The sequence below is a fragment of the Macaca fascicularis genome, chromosome 3, assembly GCF_037993035.2.
Source record: "Macaca fascicularis isolate 582-1 chromosome 3, T2T-MFA8v1.1".
In the NCBI taxonomy this organism is placed as follows: Eukaryota; Metazoa; Chordata; class Mammalia; order Primates; family Cercopithecidae; genus Macaca; species Macaca fascicularis.
This window is the reverse complement of record NC_088377.1, coordinates 137,361,038-137,388,353: the sequence shown is the minus strand read 5'-3', so window position 1 is coordinate 137,388,353 and position 27,316 is coordinate 137,361,038. Positions and strand designations below refer to the sequence as shown.

The following is a 27,316-nucleotide window of genomic DNA, read 5'->3' as shown; positions in this document are numbered from 1 at the left end:
ACATGGAAAAATGAAATTACAGTGTATATTACTAAGTGCTCAATTTTTTGCTATATTCAACTTTTATTATAGTATTGAATTTTGCTATAAACCAGGACAAATTAGGAAATGATGGTTAAATTCTTTGGGCAAAATAGATTAAGTGTTGTTAAGCTTTCCTTCTCCCTTTCCTTCTTTCTTTCTTTCTTTCTTTCTTTCTTTCTTTCTTTCTTTCTTTCTTTCTTTCTTTCTTTCTTTCCTCTTTCTTTCACAGCCTCCTTTTTTAAGAATGAACTTACACACTAATGAAAGTAAGCACTTTCAATATATGGACATGTCAATCCGTACATTGTGTTTGCAACTGTTTAGGAAAGCTACTCATCAAGTTAGTCCTACAATCAAAGGATCTCTCTGTTTGGCCGATAACTTCTAAGAAGCAGGAACAAAATATATATTTATAGATTTTTTTAAGAATATGACATTTAAATAGGAAAAGTGTTATTACCTAAATAACAATATCTAATTATGTCACATTCCTTTAGGGAAAAACAGAGAAATAGTATGTGCAAAGAATAGAAAACGAAAATATGGCAACTGAAATTATTATAACAAAAACCTGAAGTGTGATAAAATGCCAAAAGTAACTATAACTCAATGTCATGTTCATTTTACCATAATTTTGCAGTATTATTAATGAAGTGCAAAAATAATTATGCTATCCACATGAAATATAGGGTAAGCCTTTAGGCACCATTGAGCAGAAACCAGTCACTAGTAAGTAACCTGATGTGCTTTTTCTGCCCAATTTAACATCACCACAGGCTCTCTCACTATCCTCCTTAACAAAGTGTGGGGTATAGGAGGAGATGGGTTCATTTATCCAGAAAATTACTTGCAACACTACTTGTCTCTCTTGAAACTACTATCTCACTTTAAAAATGCCCATAAGCCCATAAGCGTGAATGAAATTGAGTCACATCTGAACGAAATCAAATCATTTCCTCCAGTAATGGAAAATAAAGGAAAAAGACACTTTCTTCTCTCACAGTATTTTAAATTGATAGATTGTTTTTCTTTGTCAGTAAAATGTTGGATTAATGTGTAATTTTTAAGTAGCTTTAAAAATGTAAAACAGAAATAAATGGTTTACAAAAATAGATGCAGATTTAATGTAATTAAGATTGGCAATGAGGCTTAGCAGAGAATAAATAAATAATTTTAAAAATCATTACAGGAAAGAATGTATCAGTCTAGCTTCCATCCTGGAAATCCCCAGATTTATTTGCCAACCTCTAACAATTTTTAGATTACAAGAACAGGTGAACACATACTTATGCAGTGTTAGATAACAGTATCAGGTCAATCATATCTGTTCTCTGGGTTGCTCTAAATATCTTGGAGATTATCAATCTATTTTGATATGTCTGTGTGGGGAAAGGATGCACACTGAATTTTACTGGCAGAGTAATTTAATGTCTTGTTCAAGGGATAAAGAATGGTCAGAGATAAAACATGTAAATGGTTCAGAAATAAGATTTGCCAAATGATTCTCACTTTACAATTGTGTAAATAAGTTTTTACTCCAGTAAGTGAGGCATACCCTACTTCATTCTGGCTTTTTCTATTTTTTGTTTTTGTTTTTGTTTTTGTTTTCTGCTTTTTTTTTTTTTTTTTTTTTTTTAAGTTACCATTGATATACTGACAGAAGAAAATCTAGGTAACATTTATGGAGAAAATATAATTTATTAGACATTAAAACTATATTTGTTTACACATATTACACAGTATTTAGAAGCAATTGACTTTTCTGAAGTGTCTTGCCAAAGCATTCATTCTATATGAATAGAAAGACTATTAACATGTTGTCCTAATCTTTGAATTCATGAAGTTTTAGAACTTATTTGGCAGTGACCTTTTTTGTTTTCCTTTGATATTTAGGCAAAGTTAAATGCACAATTTGTTTTCTCTAGCATACATTACTATGGGAAAAGTAAAATTAACTTTGAAGTCAAGGTCCTCCAAACACATATAGCCAGTGAATAATTTTGCTAGCTTCTAAAAATGCATTTTTGTTTATATTTGCAAAGTAAGAATCAATTATAATTTTTTTATTCCTGAAATATCACAATGCTATTTCAGTGTATACACACACACACATATATATATAATCAGAAAAGATGAAAATTATTATTGACTATTGAGTAAATTATATTAAAATGACCAAAATACGCTGTAAGTAAAAATTTATAACAAATAATGATCTGGAAAATATGTTTATAGAACACAGATGAGATTGATCAAAAACATGAGGACAATGAAAACTATCTTCAGTTTCTAATCTACTAGCTTATTGTAAGAATGATATTTGTTTTCTCCTGTATTTTTGTACAATTGTTAACAAATCTGTGAAATTTGATAAATAAATAGATGTATCTATTTGAAACACAAGAATTAACAAAATATTGGATATCAATGGTAATACATAATGATAGTACCTGCTTGGTGGAAAGCTCCATTGCTGAAATAGTAGTCGGTTCCTAAAGGAGAAAAAGAAATATGTGAGGTGTTTGGTCAATTAGAACAGTCAGCTATTAGTTAATTAACTGAAGGCACTTCTATTAGTTTTCAGAGAGAGAGAACTTCAGTGTCCACAAGAAGCAATGTGATTGGGAAATAAGACACATGAAAGAAACTACATAGATAAGGGTCAAATATGTGGAGCAGGCAATAAGATTGTGTCAATGTCATACAGTCTACATACCTGTAGTTGACCAAGTTGGGGTTATTGTTTGCTAAAATATAAGGGAAAACATGAGCCTGCGCAGTGAGCACAGTGAGAAGGTGTTGGAAAAAACATGTTTTGGACTTGTGTTAGGTGATTGAGGGAGGGTTCAAAGAAGTAGAGCTTTGTTCTACCTTGGATGTTGTCAAAAAGCAGGGGTAATTCTATGGTTAAGTGTCTTCATACATCATTTGGAAGGGAAGAACAAAGTAAGGCTAAAGCTGTGACTGGTGAAGAAGTAGCAATAACTCGTGATAGGCAGGATAGGGTGTATATGGTCATTTTTGTGGTTTGGACAATGTTCTTGTTTTTGTCTGTGGACATGATTACAAAATGGTTTTGCTTTTATCTTGATTCATCATGGTCTCAGAGTGGTCCTTTCTGATGTTGGTATTCTGTGAAAATTGTTCTGTTCAACTGGAGAATGCTGCCTTAGCTGAGAGTGCCAGCCTCATTCCTAACAACACCAGTAACAGCTGATGAGAGTATGTCACTTTCCAGTTGACAAGGACTACAAGAGCTCAGGTGGGATGAGATTACTTCATTATTATGAAAAATACGGTTTCGTGTGCAAGGACTTACACCCAGGTCTTTGCCAGAGAATATAATCTCTTTAATGTCTATCAACAGGTTAACATAGAGGAGTAATAACTAGAAAAGTAACACTCACCAATGCACTTCATTAATTGTTCTATCTGGAGCTTATCATGAATGTGTATAGACTTGCATAAATAAATTGTGTTCTTTGATATAGGCAGATACCAAACCCTATATAACTGAACACATGAGTTTACATCCTTTAGGTTCACTGTCAACGAACTGTGCTGCAGGCTGTATCTTTCATTCAAGACAAACATGATGAGAAGACAGAGACTGCTTGTGGGTTTCTGAGAGGTCTGATAAGAAAGAGGCTTAGGTGGAACGAAGGATCTTAAAAGACCTCACTGTGTAGGTGACTGAAGCTACTAAATTAAGTGTGAAGAGTTGGACTCTGGAGCCAAACTGCCAGATCTCAAATTATGATTCAAATCTGGCCAGAAATGCAGTATTAGGCAAAGTGTGTAAACTTTTTGTAATTCAGTTTTCTCATTTGAAAGTTAGATGGTGCCTCTTACAGGGTTGGTGAGAAGACTGAATGAGTTAATACATGTAAAACAAATTACAAATGTGCTTGGCATATAGTGTTTATTCAGATCTCTCCTCCCTCTCTTCCTCTCTCGTCTCTCTCTCTTTCACATACAGCCACACCCACATGCACACACACACATTTCCATCTCATTTCCTTGCTTTAGTTTTTCTTTTTAGTGCTTATTGCCAGTTATATATATATATATATATATATATATACACACACACACACACACATTATCTAACACACATTATCTAATAATATATTATTAATATGCCTTAATAATCAATAAATTTTATATAGATACATACAATTCATTTTTTTGTCTTGTAAGTTTCTTCACAATTCCCAAAGCAGAATCTGAGATAAAATCTTGTTTGCAGGTTTGGGGCAAGAGTAAAGAATTGAGGATTGAGAAGGTGGAAAAAATCAATTAAAAAGTGTATTATGGAAGTCAATACTAAGAAAAAAAATCTAAGGATAGTTGACAATGACTCTCCAAATTGTCCACTGAGGTTTGTACCAAGAAAAGTACTTATTCATTCCATTCCACATTCCATGCTCTCAGGGGGTTAAGTCTCCCACAGCCCCAGCTGTGACTCTAGCTTGTTTTTTGGCCTGCCGGGGCATAAAGAAAAGATTCCTCATAGGAATCAGAAGTGAGGTGAAATGATGTGAGGAGGCAGCTGAGGCATCTCACGTGTCTTTCCAATTGCCTGTCCCCCTCAATTTGGGACAGAGATTTTGGCTGTTTATTTCACAGCCATATCCCTAGTACCTGGAATTATGCCTGGTATTTACAAGTTCTTAATACATATTTGCATGAATGAATAAATGAATGAACAAATTTTTTACCAATGTTCCTCTTTCTCTCCTCTCTTCAACTTACCCCACTATACTCTCTTTCTTCCACTTAATTTATATTTAAGATAAAGATAGCCATTCTATTAAGTCTTTCTTTGTTTCTTATAGCTTAGCTGGAATTTCTTCAAAAATAATTTAGAATAGTCTACACTCACTGCTTTTGCTTGTTCATCTCTCATCCAATGCCTTCCCTGCTCAACCCACTGAGTCTAACTTTTATTCTAGAGAGGTGGCCTACTATCTTCAGAAGCAGAAATCACCAATGAACTGGGTATTGCTGATAGGACACTTTTCTGTATCCATAACTATTATTAGACTTTGTTTTATATGTTACTATTGACGACTTATTCTTTCTTGACTGCTTCCTCTAATAAATTCCATTATGCCTTGGGATTCTTTATTAATTATTCCTTAATGACCTTTAACACAGTCTTCTTCTCATCCTCCAGCCACTCCTAACATATTTACTGTTCCTTGACTACTCCTTTCTACTCTCCTTTGGATGCCGTTTTTCTTCCCTAGTAAGCTCTTGTGTTTTTGTTTGGTTGTTTGTTTGTTTGAGACGGAGTCTCGCTCTGTCGCCCAGGCTGGAGTGCAGTGGTGCAATCTCGGCTCACAGAAAGCTCCGCCCCACTGGTTCACGCCATTCTCCTGCCTGAGCCTTCCAAGTAACTGGGACTTACAGGCACCCACCACCAAGCGCTGCTAAATTTTTTTTGTATTTTTAGTAGAGATGGGGTTTCAGCTTGTGTTAGCCAGGATGGTCTCGATCTCCTGACCTCGTGATCCACCCACCTCAGCCTCCCAACTCTTGTGTTTTTAATTACTCCCTATGTGCTATAGAACTGCAAATCTCTACTTCAAACCTGATGGATGAGCTGAGAACAGAATTTTCTTAACAAATTTAAGACAATCTGCCTGAGACACAAATGAAAGAAATGATTTAGGAGGTACATTAATGTAATGGTATAATTTAGAGATTTTCCATAGTTTCCCATTTTTATAGCTTAAATGATTTATATTAATTATTAAATATAATAATTTTACACAAAAATCATCAATAATAAAGACAACTATGAAGAAAGGAATGTCTATCAACTTTTTCTATGCAGAGATATAATCTTTAGAATTTAGTAGCCTCAACTCAAAAACTAAGGGCACAACGTATCATGGATATTCAGCCTTAAAAAAAAAAGTTGAAGACTGTATTTAGGTTTGTATAATATTAGAATCAATAACCAAAACAGAAAATTTAGAAGAGTAAGGAAAATTTTCCACAGATACTTCTTTCATTCCAACAATTTCACAGGAAAAATAGTCATGCGGTTATTAAGGAGCTTATTTCATGAAGGCTTTTATGATGTAAAGTTTACAATCAAATTTCAAAGAAAGTGTTTCTTAGGCAGAGAAGTATTAACAGCTAATGTAATTGAAGTGAAATTAGCTAGCTCTAAGTACTTTCAAAAATGAAGGCGATTAATATTTATACATTTCATGTTCCTTAATAATACAAATAACAAATATCTATAAGGTAGATTAAAAAATATTTCGTTTATGAATGGTAAAACATAAAAGAAACCCTAGTACATTGTGTCATATTAAGATTTTAACGTTCTTAAGATTCTAGAATCCATTAATTAAAGGAACCTTATTTATTATTTAGACCAGGAAATTAATAACAGTTTGGAATAAGATGAACTATATGCTGTCTGTGGTTGAATTTTAATAGACAATATATTACGATGACATTCATTTAAATAAGCTATGGGGATTTTTTTCTGAGAAATAGCGGGTAGTGAATATGACTTCCATTTAAAACAGATGTAGCTTCATAAGCATGTTTTCATGAAACTGGTTTCATTTGCATTTAATTGGTGTTCAAGTAAAAATAAAATTAAAACTTAGCATCTTTTCAAGGCTTTCTATGACTCCAATTTACAATTTTTTTCAGATATGTTAATCTAGTCCTTATTAAACTTTCTCACTTGCAAAGCTTTTCAACCTGCTGATCCCAGGAGATTCTGACACAGCCTGTTGGATGCTAAACACAAGGGCACTTTTTTAGAATGAGTTAATAGACTAGGTTAGGAAAGTATCAATTATGTTTTCATTTGAACAAAAATTAAACTCTTTCATTTGTCTGCTCAGCTGTTCATGGAGTATTTCACAAATTGGGTTTAAAATGTGTTATCAGTGTAACTGCCTTGCAATTCCATGCATTCAGTAGAACTATAAATAAAGCCCACTGTCCTAAGAGCATTGCAACTTGATATAAACTTTCAGTTTCAAAACTAAACCCTCTTTGATTGTACTGGAAAGAAAATCCCAAACTGACTAGTTAAATAGAAATCAGCATAAATTAGGCTTTTGTATCTTCTGAGTATTTTTATAAAACAAGGTATATGTATGGAATTTTCAAGCATTTTAAAAGAGATTTTCATTTGTATAACTAGTTAACAATAGCTACAATTTACTAGTAATCTTTTTTTTTTTTTTTTTGAGACGGAGTTTCACTCTGTCGCCCAGGCTGGAGTGCAGTGGTGTGATCTCAGCTCACTGAAACCTCCACCTCCCAGGTTCAAGCGATTCTCCTGCCTCAGCCTCCTGAGTAGCTGGGACTACAGGCATGCGCCACCATGCTCAGCTAATTTTTGTATTTGTAGTAGAGACGGGGTTTCACCATGTTGAAAAATCACTCTGGTGTCAAACTCCTGACTTCGTGATCCTCCCGCCTGGGCTTCCCAAAGTGCCAGGATTACAGGCATGAGTCACCGCACCCAGCCTTTACTAGTAATCATAATTTTAAAACAAAACACTTTTTAAAAGTATTTATAATCACAGTCTTTATTGTCAGACGAAAAAATTGAGGCTCAATTGACTTTAACGTGTTCAGAATCACATAATAAATACGATTGAAATTCAGGTTTATGATTGCAAATCATTTTTGGAATTAGGCTTGTTTCTTAGTACTTTAATGTCATTTAGGGTATTTTATAGCAAATCAAAGTCATTTTTAGAGTCCTATACCAATGCCAGTTTTATTTCACCTCTTATTACTTATTAAAAATTTTACTCAAAAATGAAAATGTTCATTACTAAGGAATATTTTTCTTTCTATACTCTGATTGAGATTTGATTTCACCCCAAATAAAAGCATATTGGATGTAATTGAAACCACTGGAATATGTGTGATTAGTCAGGGTGTTTTCCTGAAACCAACCTCAAAGTGGGAATGGGTGTAGTATTGGTTTTAATTCATGTATTTATATGAGGTTTGGTTATTCATTCTGTCAAGAACACGTAATGAACATGGTCTCGTGAAGATGATAATATGGTAAAATTAACTGGTTGGGTATCATTAAATGTCTTTAATAAAATCCAAGAATATCAGATACTACCACTACCCTAAATCTTTAACTTTTCTATTTACCTTGTCAAATAATCCCTGACCTTTTTTATAGTATTTTATTTTAAATGGATTGCCTTACATGGCTCAAATAGAAACAAAGAAACAGTAAAATTTGTCTGCTTATTTCACTGTATATAGCTATGGCTTTAATGTGTTGTGGGGTTTTTCTTCCTTCCCACTGTAAAATTAAACAAAGTTTGACAGTGAAATATTCCAATTGCTAGACCACAATATATGTATGAACTTTGCCTGATAGAATAGAATGTTGAAAGTAAATATTTCTCTAAACTCTGCCCAAATATGTTTTGTCTACTTGAGTGCCAAAGAAATAATAATGACAATAATGCATAGCAGAGACTATAGAAGAGAACTCAAATGGTTTTCTATCAAAGGAATATTGTTCACGCACAATCTCTTTCCAAAATTGTAAAGTCCGAAACAAGCATTTCCATGCCAGCACAATAGTATTCATTTGCATCTAATTGTTACAGATTGATAATAATGAAACATTTTTTTTTTTCTTTGAGATGGAGTCTTACTCCATCACCAGTGCTGGAGTGCAGCGTTGCAATCTTGGCTCACTGCAATCTCCATCTCCCAGGTTCAAACTATTATTGTGCCTCAGTCTCCTGAGGAGCTGGAATTACAGGCACCCGCCACTACACCCAGACGATTTGTTGCATTTTTAGTAGAGATGGGGTTTCACCATCCTGGCCAGGTTTGTCTGGAACTCCTGACATCGTGATTCGCCCACCTCGGCCTCCCAAAGTGCTGGAATTACAGACGTGAGCCACTGCATGATATCTTAAATGCTACACAAATGTCATCTAATAGCTATCAAAGGTATAAGTCGGTTATGTATTTCTCTGGAAACTGCAAAAAGCTAAAAAAAAAAAATCTAATAGATATTAAATACTTGTACCATCATGTATGGGTTGATGACAGAGATACATTCTGAGAAACACATCATTACGTGATTTTTGTCATTGTATGAAAAATCATAAAGTACACTTACCTACTACCTAGGCTAGATGATACAGTCTGTTGCTCCTAGGATACAAACCTGTATAGCATGCTACTGTACTGAATATTTTAGGCAATCATAATACAATAGTATTTGTGTATCTAAACATAGAAAAGGTACAATAAATGTATGGTCGAAAAGATTTAAAAATGGTACACCTGTGTAGGGTATTTATCATGAATGGAGCTTGCAGGACTGGCAGTTGCTTTGGTCAAGTCAGTCAGTGAGTGGTGAGTGAATGTGAAGGCCTAGGACATTGCTATACACCACTGTAGACTTTGTAGTCACCATTTTTCTTTCTTCAGTAATACATTAATCTTAGCTTTCTGTAAATTTTTTACAATATAAACTATTGAATTTTTAAAACTTTTTGACTCTTGTGTAAAAACACGTAGCTTAAAACACATATTATACACCTGTCCCAACATGTTTTCTTTCCTTATATTCTTGTTCTATGAACTATTATTGTATTTAAAATTTGTTATTATTATTTTACTTTTTAAACTCCTTTTGTTAAAAATGAAGACATAAACACATACACTAGCCTAGGCCTACACAGGGTAAGGATCATCTATCTATATCTCTGTCTTTCACCTCCATGAAGGACCTCAGGGTCAATAGCACATATATTTGATATCTCTATATTATAGGAGATAACACATTATCTCCTACAATAACAATGCTACGTTCTGGAATACCTCCTGAACGATCTGCCTGAGGATGTTTTATAATTAATTTTTTTATAAGTAGAAGGAGTACAATGTAAAATAACAACAGAAAGTAAACTATTGAAAATGTTAGGCAACAGGAAATTTTAGGCCCATTATAATCTTATGGGACCACTGTCATATGTGGGATTTATTCTTGTCCATAATGTTGTTATGCAGTGCATGACTATACTCGCAAGATTGATGATTTCCAACATCTCATAATTTTCATAATTTTGTTAAAAGTCTTTTAGTAGGTCAGTTTAAATTAACACCTTTTTAAATTAAAATTCTTATTAATGTACTAAACAACATAGCCAAGATGTGAAATATAAACTTAAAATCCCTGGAGATATAAATAATAAAAATTCACTAAGATATAATATCACTGCAAAATTATGCACATTCTAATTCATAATATCAGAAAATAATTAAATAATAAAAAATAACCTTATTTTTACAATGTCGTGATATGATACAATTCTACAAAATAAAATGTAATTGCATTAATAGGTAGAAAAGTAAGTCGTAGAAACTGAGATTGATAACACATCATAGTCTTTGAGCTGCATGAAGTCAGAGACCAGTTTTATAGTGTTCATCTCTGTATCACCAGAATTTAGCATTGTGCCAGTCCCATCATATCTACTAATATACATTTATTTACAGTGGAAATTAGTTAATGAACCCTGTTTTAAAAATGTATTATAGCTGAAAGGAAATATGCAAAGGAACCATGACAAATGCAAAAGTAAGAGATTCTGGAAATTAGAAATTACTAAGATAACCGTATTTTAGTGTCTCCTGTAACTTCATTTACAACAGTAGTGGCAAAATTTGTCTCCAAATATATGTTGGTAAAGGTTTTCTACTGGAGAATAATATCGTGCAGAATCAGGATGATAACTTGTGACTGTTCCTAGTTTATTTTTCTCATACTTGGGCACCTCACTTTAAGCATCGTCTCCTTGAAGAAGGCCTTAAATTCTTTAATTTCTTGTATTTCACTTTTTCATCAATACTAATTAATTCACTCATTTAATACATGTTGGTTTAAAAGACATTTTAGGTTTTCGAGATGTAACAATAAAGACAAGACAGCAATTTATATATCCACCCCGAGTGCTCGTATAGTTTTCTAAATCTAAACATACTCTATAGTGGCCAAACAGAGTCCATTTGGATAGTTGTTAGCTGTTGTTGTTTTTAATTTCTAAGATAAAGTACCAATGTGTTTGTTCATTGGGGTAACCTATGGGACATGGTGATTGATAAGGATTAGTCATCATTCTATACCGAACTGATAAATTAGATCACTTTGATACTTTAGCATACAAATTATTATAAATAAATAAGGCTAATGTGCCTGATTGTAAAAATCATAATAGAATTATGATTATTTTATTATTTTGAAGACTTAAACCAAGAATTAGTAGGAAAGGCTACTGGGAATGTAGCTCATTTTCAGTTTAGCTAAACTAAAATAATAAAATTATATTAGCAATGACATTTTGAGCTAAGTGCCTGTTATTGTCTTTGATGCATGACTTACAGTGTTTCTAAGTCTTCCAGTGTCCTGGTGAAATAGGTATTATGCTCACTGTTTTACTGATGGTGAAATTCAGAGGAATGGTTTAAGTGTTCCAAATGGATTTGTCATGTAGATATGAGTGTAGAGTCTAAACCCTTTCCAGTAGAACATTGTGTAGCTTGTTATCATAAAACATCTATGTTACAATTCACCAGTTATATGTTTCAGTGTTAATTATAATGCCAGTTGAATGACTATGTATTAGAAGCTTTCCATATTATACTTCATTTTTTCTTTAAAATACTACTGAAGAGGGAAGAATAACTTATTGTATATAGGTATGAAAGTATTGGGGTAAGACATCTTGGGAAAACTGCTTACCATTAAAATATTGAATCAACTGAAAATTTTAATGAAGCCCATTCATTTCATAGGTAAACTACCACAGACACCTGAAGACTAAATGAGATCACTTGAAGTTGTCAGACTAGATGCAATATTTTCTCATTTTTCTGTCTACCAACTTCTTCTAATACACGGTTTTGGTGTTTTTTGTTTGTTTGTTTGTTTGTTTGTTTTTGCGGTTATAAATGTCTCAACAGATGTTTGCTCTATTCTTTTATCAAAAAATTCAAATAACACATTTACAGGCATATATTTTTCCATCATATGTCATTAATCATCTCAAGATGTGCTTCAATTTAAACTATTTCTATTAGCTGACTTCCCAAAAGGAATAACAGACATGTGGTATATGTTAGACTACTCCAGTTCTCCTCTTTCCCTTCACCCACCCAACACCCCTCTCACCTGTACCCCCATTCCTCCAACCCTATACAACTCCCCTGGGCTGTCTGTGATTCAGGATAATGGGACTAATATCTGTACATTTCTTAAGCATGTAGACTAGGAATCTATAACAAATTTACTGTCAGTGATATAGATCTCTCAAATTTTCTTTTGTTAACAAATGATTTCTTTAAGAAAATATAAAATAATTCATACATAAGCTAAAAATTGATTAAAATGTCTTCACTATTCTGTCATTCTGAATGTATTTCCTTTAGTACATTCATAGAAGTTACATATCATTTCAGTTATACTATCATGTGTAAAATAGATTTTAGGAGTGCGGAAGAGTTTGTTCATTGAGGTAACTTACATAAATAATATAAAATGTAAATAATATATTTTATCATTGAGAAAACAAAATATGAGCCAAAACTATATTTCTTTACATCTTTAGGTTTAACCAGCATTGAAAGTTTCAAGGTTTATTTTGACTAGTGTCTGGTTTTCTAATTGACAAGCTAATTAGAAGGGTATGTATGCTAGACTACTTGTCCATACCAAGTTCGGTGTGCAGCTGTCCTGGGGGAAAGACGTACAACTGAACTTGTTGACACTTGAAATTAAGCAGCACTCACCCGAAAAACTGTCATTTCTTCCAGCAGAACCTCTTCTAAATCATGCCACGTCTCCTTAGGAATTGAAACTACTTTAAGGACGGTCCCAACATCTTTGAAAGAAAGAGGGGAGAAGACCACAAGTTAAGTAGATCTAAACAGAGTTTAGTGTTAATGAATGAAATATGTATTTGTCAGACAAAGAACCTTTGATATCAGTCTTCCTTTTAATTTATTTTTTGGTCAAAACACGAGTAAAATACATATTCGAATGCATTTCTTGCAGTTAGACAAAGTATAAGGGTAAACTATAAAGACAAACTTGGAATATAAAAGACTGAATTTTTAGAAATATGTTAAGCCTTGAAGAAGGTTTTACCATGAGACTGCATACATTTTTAAAAATATAATAATTATTACAGAGATTGCCTGGGTTGGATCAATTCTTTTCATTATTTCTAAAAATATCTCCTTAATTGCCTGGTGTCTCTGAAACAAAACCTAAAAATAATATCAGTTTGTCATGACAGGTTCTTCCACTTTTATTACAAAATCAGAGTCCTACTATGAAGACTCAATATAAATGAAAAATGCAAGGAATGTTGTCAAGCAACGGAAGTAGTCAGAGCTTCAGAGCCCTGGTTGCTCATCTTGTCATCTAAAAGTCTTTAGTACTTAGAAGTTCCTAATGATGGCTCAATGGCCATTATGTGATGAATGACAATAACCCGATTTCTCAAAGTTAACACCTAGGATTACTTATTGCTGTGGTCTTTCAAAAATGCACACTTTGGTTATTCCATTTTAGAGCATTAAGGAAATTTATCATTCAGAAGCCAAAAGCATAAAAATATTGAACACATTTTATAGAGATTTCAAACCTTATTTGTTTTCCTAATTTGCATTTTTGAAAGAGACAACTTGTTTTAATAACAAGGGTTGTCACTCTTATTTTAAGTTGGGCTTAAAAGTTATTAATTTTCCAGTATTACAAGTATGTTCCTGTTCCTTGATGGAATGAGGAACAGGGGCTTATTAAATTCAAAAATTGTACTCTTCAGCCTTCTAGTTCTGACTAAACTTGATCAAATCTAGTTGGCCTCAATTGGTTCCTTTTAATCAAGTTCAACAAAGTAATTGTGAAGAAAATCTTGTCAACGAAGAATAAATTATATGAGAAAAATAATTCATTGATAACTATTTTTAGAGAACCAACACGATATGTTATACGAGATCAAGAAAGGTTGCTAATTTATCCCTTGTAAAGTTAAACCAAAAAACAGTACACTTTTAAGAAGATCCTTCTATATTTACAGGACCTTAGGCTACTCATAACACTAAAGATTAAAGGTAAATTAGGTTAATCTACTCAGTGCCTCTGATCAGGTCTCTGGTACCCAAACACAGCTTTATCTCTTTTCTAGATCAAGTTTTACTGAGTAGTATTTCAAACAATTTCACACAAATTGAATCAGATTACTCAACTAGGATCTATATACTATGATGTGCAACTTAGTTAAAAGATAAAATTACTGTAATCAGTTTACTTTGCTGACAGATGACCCTGGTCTGTACTGACCGATAGACATCCAAATCATCAGACAGTCAACACACTCATGAAATTGGTGCCTTTAAAGACATGTTGCGTCCAAGAGGAATTAAAAGCTCATGATTAGGTTTATTTGGTCAAATACCCGGAAGCAAGCTTTGTTGCTTTGACAGTGAGAGACTTCTCAATACATTTAAGCCAGAGGTGAAGGAAAAGGCAAGTGTGACATGACTGAACAAACTTAATTACTCTGAAAAGAAAAGAAATTATAATTTGATGTTGAATGATAAACTAATATTTATCTGAGAGAAATACTATTTCTTATATGTTCTAAGGATATTTATAACCAGAAATTGATACTTGCAATTCATTGACTTTTATGAAACCCTGGGTCTGCTTGAGATTCTTTTATTTGGTAGAGAAACTTTCTCACTCATAAAAGTGGACTTTAATGTATTGCTCAGAACCTGACACTGTTACACCTGATAACATAAGTATTTCACAATTTTGTTATAAAACTTTAAGTCTTTAAAGCACTTACTATATGGTTGCCATTCCCCTGTAGTTAATGCAATTTTTTTTTTCTGTTTCTCACTAAGGGAAAATAAATGTTATTATACAAGGTTTCAGTGGAGCACTCACTCTGTTCCCCATTGATTTATGTCAGTTAACAGCGTTAATGGAGACTAGAAATTTATTACCTTGGAATCTGACCCTAAGTAGCAAGTATCAGATTTGTAACTAGGACTTTACTATTAAAAAGAGCAGGGAACAAAATAAAATAATATATCATAATAACAATGGAATTCATTCTTAAAATATACCTGAAAAAGTCTGTTTCTAATTATGGAATTAGTAAAATGAATTGTTAAATGTCCATAGAAATGTATCTAAGAATTATTTGAATCAATTATGTTGTTTTTCTAATGAATTTTTTTTTTCTTTTCATTGTATGGCAGAAACACTGGAAAAATTTTATTGCTAACATTTATTTACTAGACGATGTTCACACTATTGTAATTTTAAAGTTCAGATAATTTTGCACTAATATTCTGAAACTATTATTGAATGTCTTGGGAATTTAAGGCAGAACTTGAGTAATATATCTTTGTTCTAAAAAGCCACTGGCCAGAAGAGTTATGATGCAATTATAAATATTGATTGCTTACCTAATCATTAGCTTTACCTGATTAAACTTACCAACTTTTCACTGAAAAGGGAATTTATTTTAAATTAGTATGTCTCAGCTTGTCTGAAAAGATAATAAATTTGAAATGAAAGAATATTCATGTTATTTACTTATTTATTAAAGGTGAATTATACCTTGAAGGTAACTATAGAAACTGGCCTCAGTTCTTAGTATACATTTGAACATTGAACAACGTGGATTTGAACAGTGTGGGTCCACTTATATACAAATTTTCATCTGCTCCTACCACCCTTGGGAGAGCAATGCCAACTGTTACTCTACCTTCTCTTTAACCTACTCAACAGGAAGACAATGGCGATCCAATTCCACTTAAGGAATATTAAATATATTTTCTCTTCCCTATAATTTTCAGAACACTTCCTTTTCTCTAGCTTATTTTATTGTAGGAATACAATCTCTAATACATATGACATACAATATGTGAAGCTAATCAACTGTTTATGTTATAGGTAAGGCTTCCAGTCAACAGTAGGCCATTAGTAATTAAGTTTTGGGGAAATCAAAAGTTACATGTGGATTTTCAATTGCACAGAGAGTTGGCACCCCAACCCCTGTGATGTTCAAAGATCAACTTTACTTAATCATTTAAACATAGTGTTCTGGAAAAAAGTTTACAGTTGAAATTTAAAAATTTACCTGTTCCGATAAACATAACATCATACTGTCCATCTTCTGCATCCACTCGGTCTACTACAATTTGTGTAAATTGATAATTTACATCCGTTTTGATCATTATTGGGCGATTGTTTATAGGAAACACTGGATTGTACATGGCTGGATGACTTCTTGCAAAGGTTATAACATCATCAGGTAGGTCCTTTGTAGAGTCAAAACCACCAAATGTTTTGCTGGGACACTATTATGATAAAGAGAACAGTATCCTTTGATTAAAATCTAATAAACATAACTGTACATCATATAATAACACATGGCCTCAATGGTTCTACTTAAAATAGCAGTTCAGGCCAGGTATGATAGCTCACACCTGTAATCCTAGCACTTTGGGAGGCCGAGGCAGGTGGATCACTTGAGGCCAGGAGTTCCAGACCAGCCTGGCCTAACATGGTGAAACCCCATTTGTACTAAAAATACAAAAATTAGCTGGGCGTGATGGTGCATGCCTGTAGTCCCAGCTACTTGGGAAGCTGAGGCAGGAGAATTGCTTGAACCTGGGAGGCGGAGGTTTCAGTGAACTGAGATCATGCCATTGCACTGCAGCCTAAGCAATAGAACAAGAATCTGTCTCAAAAATAAAATAAAGGAAAAGAGTAGTGCAATATATAGTATATATTTCCCAAATATATCTTAATTCTCAGTGAGATTTAGTTATGTCACTAATTCTTAGGCAAAATTACAAATATATGTAATGAATTCAGTGTACAGGAGAAGTTTGGTGCCTCTATTAGTGCCACAAGCATGAGTGTTATTAGTAAAATAGGTGAAGTATTTGACATAATGAATGGAATATACTACAACTAAATGCAATTAATCTTTGAATTAGAGATACTCAGAATAATTTTATTGAATACATTTAACTTTTTACTATGGCATCATGCTAAAATACAAATTCTCTTTTCAAACTGAAAAAAAATATATTCTTTATTGTTTTGTTTCTAACATAATGCTAAAAAAGTACCATCAAGAAATGTAATAAATAAAATAATCCCAGTGATAAGGAAAAGTGTTATTCAAAGTGTTTAACAATCTGCATTGCACAAAAAGTGACCAATCAGAATGCACGTCATGACCAAGCAGAAGAGAAAATGGCCCCAGCAGCCAGAAAGATGCTGGTTTTGCACTGGCATAACCTCACCTCTGGATGTAAACACTCTGTGTAAGACAATACAACAAAAATGACAAATTAAGATTTCACCACCTCCTTTCACTATAGTTATTGATGCAGTGCAAGCATTTATAGAGTACAATATCTCCAATCTCTTGCTTTTAGTCTTACACTTAAGTAATTTCTACCATTTAATGTAAAAGCTTGGGAGCTAAAATGTAATTATGAGAGATTCTTGATCTTACAAGGAGCTTAGAATGAGAAATCAATTGTCTTTGCCACTAGCTTGAAAAAGATTAATAATTCATGAGAAATAAAATGAATGTGTTTTGAAATGGGAGGAGTACATATAAATACACACATATATATGTCTATGTATGTGTATATAGATGCACAATAGTACAACAATACAACAGTTAAGGAATGTGAGGTTGTATTTCTTGTTTTGTATGTAAATTATAAAATTAAGGTTATAGAAATATCAACCATTTATGTAAAAACCTGGAAGACACGATAAAGTGTATTTTCACGAGATTGAAAATTATTTCTGCACTTCTCTACTACCATGTAAAAAATAGTTTGCAAAAATTTAGAAATGTGTGATCAAAAATTAAAATAAGATTTAATAATTTTAGATTTATATCTTACACTGAATTTAAGCAGAGACATCTGTAAAGAACATGTTTTTAAATGTGAAATTTCATTCACTCATGGAAAATCTTTGTCTTGCTTTAATTTATAACCTTGAAATCTTTTTTTTTACATTACAGGATACATTTAACATCTGTCTGTAACTGCATTGTTTTTTGGCCTTTGGCAGAAATATATTCATCTCATAAACACCTAAGCTACTTACAGTTCCCGGCCGTGGATAGGGGACTCTTCCTTGATAAGGCACCCACTGATAGTTGGGTCCATCCCTGTGGGCATATGGACCGAGGAACACCCTTCTCACATCACTCATGCTATACATACACACGGCTGATCCCTTGAAAATGTTACTGAACAAGACAGCAAGAATAAAAACAGATGTTCATCTTTATACAATGGTAAGGGAAATACTGATACAGAGTTCTTACATTTTTGATATTTATTAAAATATAAATATAAATTGTTAGCAATAATGTTTAGGATTTTTCTAGTCACGTATATGCATTTAACAATACACAAAAGAACAAAAAAATGTGATTTCTTAAAAATAGAAGGCATAGCTGAAAATGGCTTTACTACTCAGAATATATGCCTTCATATGAAACATAGAGTACTAGGTTTTGATAGGAAAAACAAATACATATAAGCTATAAATGAATATGTAATTTTAATATCATGGGGAAATTTTTAAAAATGTAGATTAAGTCTCAAGCATTATTACAGAACCCAGGAAACTTTTAAATTAGCAAGAATGTTTAAGAACTCACTTTGTAGGCTGAAACTAGTACAAAAAATAGTGTCAAATGATGTGTCACATTATATTATTTTTAAATTCCCAAAAGTATTAGATCAAGTAGGAAGTTGATTCTTGTGAAGACACTTAAAATCAGCTCTTTCTAACACAGAAAATAATTATGTTAGTACCTATTTCACTCAATTAAAGTGGATAATTACAGCAATTATACTCATCATTTCACTAAACAAAAATTTTGTTCGCTAAACAAAAAATCAGGTAAACTGGAAGCAAGCCACTGAATTGCCACAATTTTCCATTTTATTAGGCTTATAGAAATGCGGCTTGAGTAATGTATTTATGCAAAGATATTAAACAGTTGTGCACATTTAAAATATGGAATGCTTATCTTTTAACCAAACTTTCCCCCTTGAAAATTACATATAAATCAGACTGAATGAACAACATGTGCTCTCTACAGTTTATTATTGGAAACTGCCGCATATAGACAGCGTTTCATAGACTCTAAGCTTCATGAGGGAAGAGACCATGCCTGGCTTCTTTTCGGCTACCTGAATTATATATCATATGGCATTTCAGAGAGTAAACCTCAATAAATACTTATAGAATTTGGTAACATTTTCATAGCAGAACAAATAGCAAATAGTGCATACTTGATACATCACACCGTGTAATGTTTGGGTTATATATCCCCTTTCCGTTGTTCTTTACTTTGCTTATCTTTGATTAAATCAGCTATCATCGAAATACTTAAGGAATATGATATGTAGCTATTAAGACTCACATACAAATATCCATTCTATTGAAATAAAGAGGTGAAATTATTTTATCTCTAGCTCTCAGAAGGTGGCAAATGGCACGGGCATCACCTGGGTACTTGTGTGAACTGCACATTCTTAGATCGCATTTAATTTCTATTGAGTCAGAAACTCTGGAGGCAAGGCCTAGGAATCTGAATTTTATCATGCTCTCTAGGAGAGACTTAAATTTGAGCCACTGCACTAAGCAGTGAGGAACCAGAAGAAATGGATTAATATTTGTTTGAGTCTCTTAAGTTCTATAGCTTAGTCATTCTGTTTTTTTTTTTTTCCAAAGGGAAGAAATATTATTTAGGTATGAAGAACTTCAAATAGTTTTAGACATACAGATTTCTTAATTTTTATGTGATTTTTAAAAATTATTGAGTAAAACATCCAAGCAATTTGTAGTGGCTTTAATAGTCACAGAATAAAACAGTGTTGGACATTGCAGTTAATCATTTTCTTTACTATCAAAGTTACTTGCAGTACTTGTTCTGACTTTTGATTTTAAATTATTTTTCTTTTAACATTTCGTCCACATCCCAATGCAGATCCTTCTTTATATGCATGTAAATGTACATGTATTTCTTTCAAATGTACATGTATACACGTACAGTATAACGTGAACTTTATACTGAATGTAATAGTCTGGAGGGAAATAATCTCTGCTTAATTGACAGCAAGAGACTTGGGGACCATGAAAAATAGGAAAAGGAGAAGTGTGAGGAAAGAGGGAAGGAGGCAAGAGGAAGAGAGAGAAAAAGAGGAAGAAGAAGGGGAAAGAAGAAGGGAAGGAGCCAGTAGAGAAAGAGCAGGAAAAGCAGGGCAGGGATAAAAGGGGATAAAAGGACAAGGAAATTAAGTTTGAGTTTGACACTGGTTCCAAAAAATAAAAAATAATAATAAAAAAATCATGCTGTAACACTGAAGGTTTTTGTTTGTTTTTATTATGTGCTGTAATGCTGAAGATTCTTGTTTGTTTTTATTGTCTTTTTATGTGGTTATAATGTAACCCTAGTGCTGTAATGCTGAAGGTTTCTGTTTGTTTATTTTATGTCTTTTTACATGATTATTTTAAAATCTGTGTTACAAGGTAGATAATAAAAAACCAAATGGAGTCTCAGAAAAAAAAAAGTAGATTTTTTTACAAAGATAATCTATTTACTGACTTAAAAAGTTTTAAAACTATTTATACTACGCAAAGGGTCTTCAATTGCTGTATTAAGTTTCACACAATCTTAAAGGTTGAGAGGTGATGATTGTATTAATAATTTTTTTAATTACCTAAAGGCAATTAAAAATTTTTTTTGTAAACAATCAACTTTCTCCAAACATATACATTTCTAGTTTAGTTCTAGGGTTAAAGGTTTAAAGACCAAAGAAAAGCGTAGCAAATATCCCATCTGTGGAATAGACATACTGGGAAGAACCATGAACTGTTTTGACATTTCTAGATGTATTTTGTCCCCAGATTCCCATACTAATCATCTGGTCAAAGATAGGACTTTCAGTGCAATTGCTGATGAGCTTTTCTCTTAGCTCGTTCATTAGCAATTGACTAAAGTGACAGAGATCAAGAGACAGAGAATTGTTTCCGTCATATTTTCAACAAATTTAAATTAATTTTTCCATCCTTAATTTGTATCCCTACAAACTCTTCCCAAACCTCAGACTTCCATCTCTATAATATCTTACATTTTATTCAAGGTTTAAAGTCAAAGATATGCATAAGATGACATAACCATTTCAAACTGTTTCACCATAACACATTCACATCATTACAATGATGATTTTTTGTCTAAAATTCATTTAAAAAACAAACATCTACATAGATCATAACTTCTTTCAGTCACCCAAGAATACACAACAGTTCAAAGGTTAAAGCAACACTTGTCTTTCAAAAATATACTTTCACAAATTATGGGTACTTGGGTACCCCCTAAATAACATGAAGTTTCTATAAGGTAGTTAAAAAGTTGTTTACCTGGAAGTTGTAAACACTCCATATACAATTGGGTTTTTAGGATCTTTAAAGTTCATTAGGAATACATCCTCTGTTTAAAAACAAAATTGGAGAAAGTTGCTTTTTTATGGAATGGCAAAGTCTGAACAAATATTCTCTATACATAAACACTAGCTTCTTACGCAGTTCATCAAAATGAGTGTCAATGCCATTTGGACCTGGCACTGAGCAAATCAAACGAGCTTTGAGGAATGTTGTCCATTTATTCACCAGACTTCTGTGCCCTCCAAAGTCATTCTGAAAGAAGGGAACACTAGTATTAGGCACTGTGAATGCAAATGATAATATCAAATATTTCTGTTTTCTTCGTATCTTCAGACAAACATAAAATACAGTTATTCATGTTTTAAAAGTTCCCAATCATTTTAAATGACCAGATATAGGTAGCTATCACTTATTGTTACATTTGTGGTCAAATCATTCCCTCAAGTTTTTTTGACTTTTTAAGGGATATTTATTGTGAGTAGTTCCTTTATTTATTCAAGGGATTACTTATAAAATCAATTCATGTTCATCTACAGATCAATGGATAAAGAAATTGTAGTCCATTTACACAATGGTCTACAATTCAGCCTTAAAACAAAGGAAATCAAGTAGATAAGTGGAAGAAACAGTTTTCTCTTTGAGATATGTTGCACAATGTGGTATCATAAATAATAATGTATTATACATTTCAAAATCATAGTAAGAGAGTAAATTTCAAATGTTCTCACCACAAAAAATAAGTATTTGAGGTGATGGGTGTGTTAACTAGTTGATTTAATTATTCCACATTATATTCATAAATCATAACATTGCTTTGTAATCATAAATTTATGTAGTCATAATTATCAATTTACAGTTTAAAAATAAAAATCAAGAAGAAGAAAATCTTGTCATTTGAGTCAACATGAATAAACCGGGGGACATTATGTTAAGAGAAATGAGATAAGCACGGAAAGACAGATACCACGTGACCTCACTTATATGTAGAATATAGGAAGCTGAACCCAAAGATTCAGAGAGTAGAGCGGTGGTTACCAGGGGCTTTGGGGGAGGGATGAAGAGATTTGGTCCAAGATACAAAATTTCACTTAGATAGAAGAAATGAGTTTAAGAGATCTATTGTACAACATCATGACTTTAATTAATAACAATGAATTATATTATGGAAATTTGTGAAAAGAGTAGATTTTAAGTGTCCTCACCATGAAGAATTATAAGTATGTGAGATAATGCATATTGATTAGCATGATCTAGCTATTTCACAATGCCTACACATTTTAAAACGTCATATTGCACACAGTAAATATATACAATTTTTATTGTCTATTAAAATAAATAAGAGAATCTTAAAAATCACTTAACTTTCCTTTCTACTCTGCAATGAATGAATTCGTTTTGTTTTGGTATAATGCTCTGTCTCCTTCCTACTGTGCATTGAGATCTTACCAACATAGGCGGGTTCACAGCCAGTGCTTGTACACAGTAGGCATTCAGTGAGTATTTAAAGAATGCATGAAAAACATATGCCTTAAATACCCATACAAAAAATAGATCTCAGACAAAAGCATGCTAGCATCAAATATTTCATAAGCTGAAGGAGTTGAAGCAATTTATGTTTTACAAACAACACGTTGAGAAAATATTTGAATAACCCTTAATAAAGGAAACTCATTCCAGAGAAAACATTTTGAAAGGCTTCTCACCTTGAAGAAAACTGATTTAACCTAAGCATAGTAATAAATTCTATTATTGTGGTAGGTGTTTACTAGAAACTATAGTTTTCAAAAATGATATTTATGTACATATATTGAGAGAACATGCTCCTTTAGAGTAAAACTGATTTATATTTTGTTTATATACTTTTATACACCTTAAAGATTTTTTTAAGCCTTGAAAGTAGTGCTTTTAAATATGACATGTTTTTTGTAGAGAAAAAAATCTCACTTCACATGTTATTTGTATGTTTTCAAGTATTGAAAACTTTTAATTTTTTAGTAATTGAATACACTAGAGATAATAATTAGATCATATTGGGGTAACAGGTCACACATAGAAAGAAACAGATTTTTAAAATTTCAGGATGCTTTCTTCAAAAGACAGAATTCAATTTTAAGATGATCATGGAATGTGGCTTATGATTTTCTTTATTTGAAGGGTGCTTTAATATATACTAACAGTTAACTTTTTCATATTGCATAAATACTGCACTATGCACCATAGAGGGAAACAAATGGCACTATTGTATTTTCACACTGATGATACTAATTAATCTATGTTTGTTGAGCAATTTTTTTTCCATGTATCTAACAGTATAATGCAATATTACATTTGACATTAAGCCATACAATGAGTGAAATACCTCAGATAGGTAAAGCTCACAGCTTCAAAATTGTTTTTGTATGGGTGTTTGTGTGTGTGCTGTGTGTATATGTGTACATAGGATGCTACAATCAGTTTGTACAAACGAGCTTTCATGTTTTTCTCTCTTAAATGAATACTTCACATCTTCCAACAACAAATATTTATTCAAAACTTACAAGGTAGGCCGAGCGCGGTGGCTCACGCCTGTAATCCCAACGCTTTGGGAGGTCAAAGGGGGCGGATCATCTGAGATCAGGAGTTCAAGACCAGCCTGGCCAACATGGTGAAACCCCACCTCTACTAAAAATACAAAACTTAGCTAGGTGTGATAGCAGGTGCCTATAATCCCAGCTACTTGGGAGGCTGAGGTGGGAGAATCACTTGAACCAGGGAGGCGGAGTTTGCAGTGAGCTGAGATTGTACCACTGCACTCCAGCCTAGGGGACAGAGCAAGACTCTGTCTCAAAACAAAACAAAAACTAACAAACTTACAAGGCATCGAAAACTGTGCTAGGACTGAAAAAACATAAATTATCTTCTCCCAGGTAAAATAAAATCATTTTATTACTCTAGAATTTCAAACAGATATTATGTAATGTAATTATGAAACAATGCCAGTTACCTCACAACCTCTACCTGCATATTTGACTGTGTAGAGTTACTCATAACCAACTATAATATTCAATCATTATTTACCATTTATTTGTTATATCAGTCAAACTGTAGCCAAAATTTTATTGCATGTGCACACAGGTAGAAAATTTTAAAAAGCAAAGTCGTTATGGGAAAATGACATCCTTCTCATTTTTTTTTTCTTTACCTCACCTTGCATATCTGACCTATTCTAGCGTGAGTAGCTTTTCCAGAGTGTTCTCCATCTATTGCATTTTCACGGAAGAAAAAGTATACTTTGTCATCTTCAGGATTGTCACTCTCTGGGATGAGGTGGGCACTAATGAACCTTGGATCTGAGAGACAAATTATAGCATATATGTTAATTCACAGCTTAATAAATAATACCATTCTTTATGGTCCATTTTTACTTTTTCTTAACTCTTAATTGATATATTTCAAGAAACGTATCTTTCCTTTTTCCATTTTGTAGGTACATATTAACTGTTTTTTATGCATTATAAAGTATCTTATAAAATACCTTATATCTCTAGAAAAATTTTTGTATTTTGTTCTGAAGGTTAGGAGTAGGTGCAGAAAGAAATCTTTAGAGTGATCATACATTGCAGATCCATCACTGGATATTAAAATATTTTGCAAACTATAAGTACTATCAAATATTACTTATTGCTGTCACCATTGTTATTCTTTCTTTTAAGCATAAGAATTTAAATCAAAATACTAATAGGTCTATTTCAGTTTTCAGCAAAGACTGAGTGGGAAGGGAAAAGTGAAATCTATATAAAATAAAACAAATCCTCTCCTGTCATTCCCCTTTCCTGTAAATGGCAGTGTCATTCCACTGGATACACAGGAAAAAATCCCGGTCACCCTTGAGTTCTCCCTTTCTCTCATACCCAACATTCTATCTATCAGCATATCCCTATTTATCTCCATTTCTTTCCACATTCTTCAATACCACTTTCCCTCAGGAAACTACTGCCAATATGAATTGCTAAAGTAGATTCCTAACTAGTTTCTCAGTTTCTACCTTACCAACCCTTGTCTCCACACAACAGCCAGAATGAACCTCTGCTCTATCACTCCTTCTCCAAACTCTCCAATATCTTAATTGGATTTATTGTCTGATATGATACATCTCCCAAAGTTTTTATTGATTAATCTATCCATTTGTCTATCTAATCTTCCTTTGCTTATGTCTGTCTCCCCCGCCACCCCAATGAAATATACGTTCCATGAAAATAGGGATTTGTTGTATTTTTTTTTGATGCGGTGAACCTAAAGCTTAAAACATGATAGGCAGTCATGAATATCTGTGCAACAAGAAAAGAAAAGAAAAATGGTGAGGGGAGGGGACTGCCTAGGTTATGCAGAATATATATCAGGGACATTTAGAGCTCCACTTAAAAGAGCACTTTTGAATGTTCTTGGGTTGATATGCCTGTGTCTCACAAACTATATAAAATATGTAATAGTTTCATAGCCTTAAGAAACTATGTGCTATGAACCTAAGGGTACCTCACTGAAGGCACTTAGGATACTGCAGACATTTATATTCTTACAATAATCTACATTTATTCCTTAGTGTATTATTTTATCCAGGTAACAATGAAATATACACGTACAGGTCAGCACCATTCTTAAGAGACCAGGAAGAGATCAGAACTTGAAACTAGCTTTATCCACATATAATCCAAGTTATTTAGTCCTGATCTTTACACCTGTGAATAATCATCATTATCATGTGTCCTATGCTTGTAACCTTTTAATATTTTCTCTGGGACCATGCATTCAACTATATTTCACAAGGCCAAACTTTACTATCCTTTTTAGGCAAATTGTACAGATTCTGGAAATAACGTGAAACATATGAAATATTGCCTGTTCATATTTAAAGCTCAGTGTGCCAGTGAACAAGAGTAGGAGAATAATAATTTTAAAGTAGAATTGCTTAGCACCAGATATTTTTTAAAGATCCATACAATAATATATTACTTTAACCTGGATAACTGTTCAAAGCTTTCTTTTGTTCAAAAATTCCTACTTGTTCATATGCATACATATCTATTATATATGTAAATATGCATGTATAATGAGGAGTATATTTTCTCATAATGGATGGTGAGCAGAATAATTAATGTGACATGTTAGGAATTACTGTCACAAACTAAAGAATTACAATCACATTGGTAAAGTTAGGCTCCAGAAATGTGTGTGTGTGTTTGTATGTGAGCACATATGTAACACAAACCTGTTTGTGCAGTGATTTAATTTAGTCACTTGCAGCTTCTGTGTCCTTTAACAAGACTCTTCCCTCTCTGAGCTCAGATGCATAATTTTCATATTATGTTTATTTCAAATCGAGTTACTTCAAACTGGGATCTATTCACCTTGTCTGTCATAAATAGTTAACATAAAGACACATATTTTAAGCCTAAGACATGTGAAACAAATTTGTAAAATGTTAACAAATACACTATATTAATATTATTATGATGATACTGAAAGGAAGCCTCCATCACATGATAAGTTTGAGGATATTATAATCCAACTGCAGAATAAAAATGAAAACAATCATACATTCTTCTGCTTTAACACTGGAACAATGGAGGGAGAAGTTAGTCTACTATTACCTCCAAAATAGTGTAGTTGTTCATACAAACACTTGAATAACTTAAAGAACTCTGAGTAACTAAATTCAGTTGCCTGTTGTTAGATCACAAGTATGTGCAAGAC

At 32.7% G+C, this 27,316-nt stretch overlaps 1 protein-coding gene across 2 annotated transcripts in view; it reads right to left on the bottom strand.

Annotated features, from left to right (window-relative positions):
• Window positions 1–27,316, bottom strand: part of SEMA3A (semaphorin 3A) — a 534,862-nt gene that overhangs the window by 24,102 nt on the left and 483,444 nt on the right. For both annotated transcript variants that reach the window (XM_005550353.5, XM_005550356.5), the window contains 7 exons: window positions 24,773–24,915; window positions 21,724–21,838; window positions 21,563–21,632; window positions 18,230–18,374; window positions 16,227–16,446; window positions 12,853–12,944; window positions 2,475–2,516 (listed from right to left, as the gene is read on the bottom strand). In XM_005550353.5, coding sequence (XP_005550410.2) covers window positions 2,475–2,516; window positions 12,853–12,944; window positions 16,227–16,446; window positions 18,230–18,374; window positions 21,563–21,632; window positions 21,724–21,838; window positions 24,773–24,915 — 827 coding nt within the window. The remainder of the gene's footprint in view (window positions 1–2,474; window positions 2,517–12,852; window positions 12,945–16,226; window positions 16,447–18,229; window positions 18,375–21,562; window positions 21,633–21,723; window positions 21,839–24,772; window positions 24,916–27,316) is intronic.